This window comes from Macrobrachium rosenbergii, chromosome 59 (genome assembly GCF_040412425.1).
Source record: "Macrobrachium rosenbergii isolate ZJJX-2024 chromosome 59, ASM4041242v1, whole genome shotgun sequence".
NCBI lineage: Eukaryota > Metazoa > Arthropoda > Malacostraca > Decapoda > Palaemonidae > Macrobrachium > Macrobrachium rosenbergii.
Genome location: NC_089799.1, coordinates 5,112,708 through 5,115,207, shown reverse-complemented (window position 1 = coordinate 5,115,207; position 2,500 = coordinate 5,112,708). Strand labels below are relative to the sequence as shown.

Genomic DNA, 2,500 nt, shown 5'->3' with positions numbered 1-2,500 from the left:
TTTCATTGTAATTAAGTTGATACAATATAAATAAAAATTATAAATAAAAACCACCACTTCGGACCAGCCCTGTGAGAGCTGATAATCAGCTCAGTGGTCTGGCAAAACTATTACGAGTGTTCAAGAAGAGATGGCAACACCTTATGCTGGATTCATGCTTCTCTGCGCTGCTGTGCTGACATCACCTGCCTCAGGTAATTACCATTTAGTTTTCCTCGTATACAAACACGCTTCCCGTGCCACAGGAATAAGCAAAAATCCTTTTATTTTTTCCCCTCATATATATATATATATATATATATATATATATATATATATATATATATATATATATATATATATTATTCTCTGTCCTCAATACGAAAAAGGACACTTGCCATCCACAGCAATAAGCAAAAATCCTTTTTTTTTCCCCTCGTAATTATATAAAATATTCTCTACCCTCACTATGGAAATTACATTTACCGTGCCACAAGAATGAGCAAAAATCATTTTATTTTTTCCTCGTATATAAAAAATTATTCCCTGTCCTCAAAATCACAAGGACATTTGCCGTGCCGCAAAAATAAGTAAAATCCTTTTATATTTTCAGTGTATATATATATATGTATGTATGTATATATATATATATATATATATATATATATATATATATATATATATATATATATATATATATATATATATATATATACTATATATAAATATAATATTCTCTGTCCTCAATATGAAAAGGACAGTTGCAGTGCCACAAGAATAGATAAAAATACTTTTTTTTTTAACAGATATATATTAATAACTCTCAACATTTCTGAGACAGACTGGTCTTCTCTACTGGAGTAATGTAGTAGAAGTAAAATAAAATAAAATACAAGTCAAAAGTGAGAGAAATGAAAAATAGAAAAATGGGAACAGCAAAAGAAGACGGGTAAATTCAAAGAAATGAGACTTAGCAAATCACCCCTACGAACAGTTCTATTACCAATTAACTACCTTGAATAACCCATTAAGATGAACAACCCAACTTGTAATTTCCCATCGTTCAAGTCGAAATAAATGACTGACTCTGTGAGAGTAGCTTCTACTAATTTACGTTGGTATATGTTATTGCTTTTTATATTTCTCCCCCTCCCCTTCATTATTGTGGTGATTAGCAAGGCCAAGAGAAAGAGGAGGTCTGCTCACTTGCCCCCAAAATCCCCCATGTAGGCGGAGCTTTGTCTACCTCCTTATTGCGTCAGCAGGCGAATTGCCGTAACGAGCAGGTCATCGCCTACGTGGTTAACCTTGTCTTTCTTGGCCTTTGTTATTAGTGGATACTTACGTTAGTAAAATATTATTGACACGAACCCTTCATATTCAACCAAACACCAGCTTTACCCATACATTATTATTTTCATAACCAAATTTGTATGAGTTAACCATCAGCATTTTACTGGTGAACTTGAATAGTTATAAGCTAAATCAACACCTATATTTTTTTTTCAGATAGGTCTCCAATCCATTACATCCTCAGTATGATTATGACTGGGTTTGTATATTGCTGTGTGTGAACGACATGTAAATATATGTATCTCTGATTGTGACTAGGTGTGTACAATGTAATATGTGCATCTTCATGTAAATACTGTATATATTTCTCTGGTTATGACTGGGTGTAAACATTGGTATGTGTGCGTACTTCATCTATCGCTGTTTGTGAATGGTTGTGTACATTGCTATGTGTGCATATTATCACCTGTGAATATATTTACCTCTATGATTGTGACTGAGCGTTTACATTGCTATGTGTGCGTATTACTTGTAGATATATTTATCTCTGTGGCTGGGTATGTACGTTTTTATGTGTGCATATTACATTGTAATGTTAGCATTCTACCGTACATGTAAACTGATTCATCCCTCTTTCTCCAGCTGCACTGAAACAGGCATCCTTTCTGGAGAGTCAGTTCCTCAGGCCAAGATCTGACGTTGACGTAGGATCGTCAGAGGTCCTTCAAAAATCCTACCCTATCCTTTACAAAGAGGATCCTAACATCCTTCACGTTACTGTTATGTCCTCCGTTCATCAACTCACGCTGTCTGTCAATCACGAAAAGGTGAGTTTAAAGTTAGACAGAGATTTTTAGCAGAAAGGGTTAGATGGATAGAAGCTGGCAGAAGTATTGATGAGCATGGGAAAAACTAAGAATATTTTTTTTATATAATATTTTCCTCATACTTATTTTCAAGTAGACGTTGTTCTACGTCAGCACCTTACAAAAATACCTAAATAATTCATATTTCTTGGAAAATATACCAATTGACTAATAATATCAAGAAGGGAAATTTAAGGGCAGTATCTATTAGTAACTTTAGAATGTTAATAATGAAAAACTAGTTAAAAAAACACTAGTAAATTTAAGTGACCTTGCACTAGGCAGCGAATTCAGTCATCAGTCATCTTAGATACGAACAGGCAAGATGGAATATAGGTAAAGGAAGAGAGCGTAGAGGATAT

The 2,500-nt window shown here is 33.7% G+C and overlaps 1 protein-coding gene across 1 annotated transcript in view; it reads left to right on the top strand.

Moving 5' to 3' along the window:
* Positions 1-130: 130 nt before the first annotated feature.
* Positions 131-2,500, top strand: part of LOC136837428 (protein O-linked-mannose beta-1,2-N-acetylglucosaminyltransferase 1-like) — a 40,708-nt gene continuing 38,338 nt past the window's right edge. Inside the window, exons 1-2 of the mRNA XM_067102207.1 lie at positions 131-194; positions 1,915-2,099. Coding sequence (XP_066958308.1) covers positions 131-194; positions 1,915-2,099 — 249 coding nt within the window. The remainder of the gene's footprint in view (positions 195-1,914; positions 2,100-2,500) is intronic.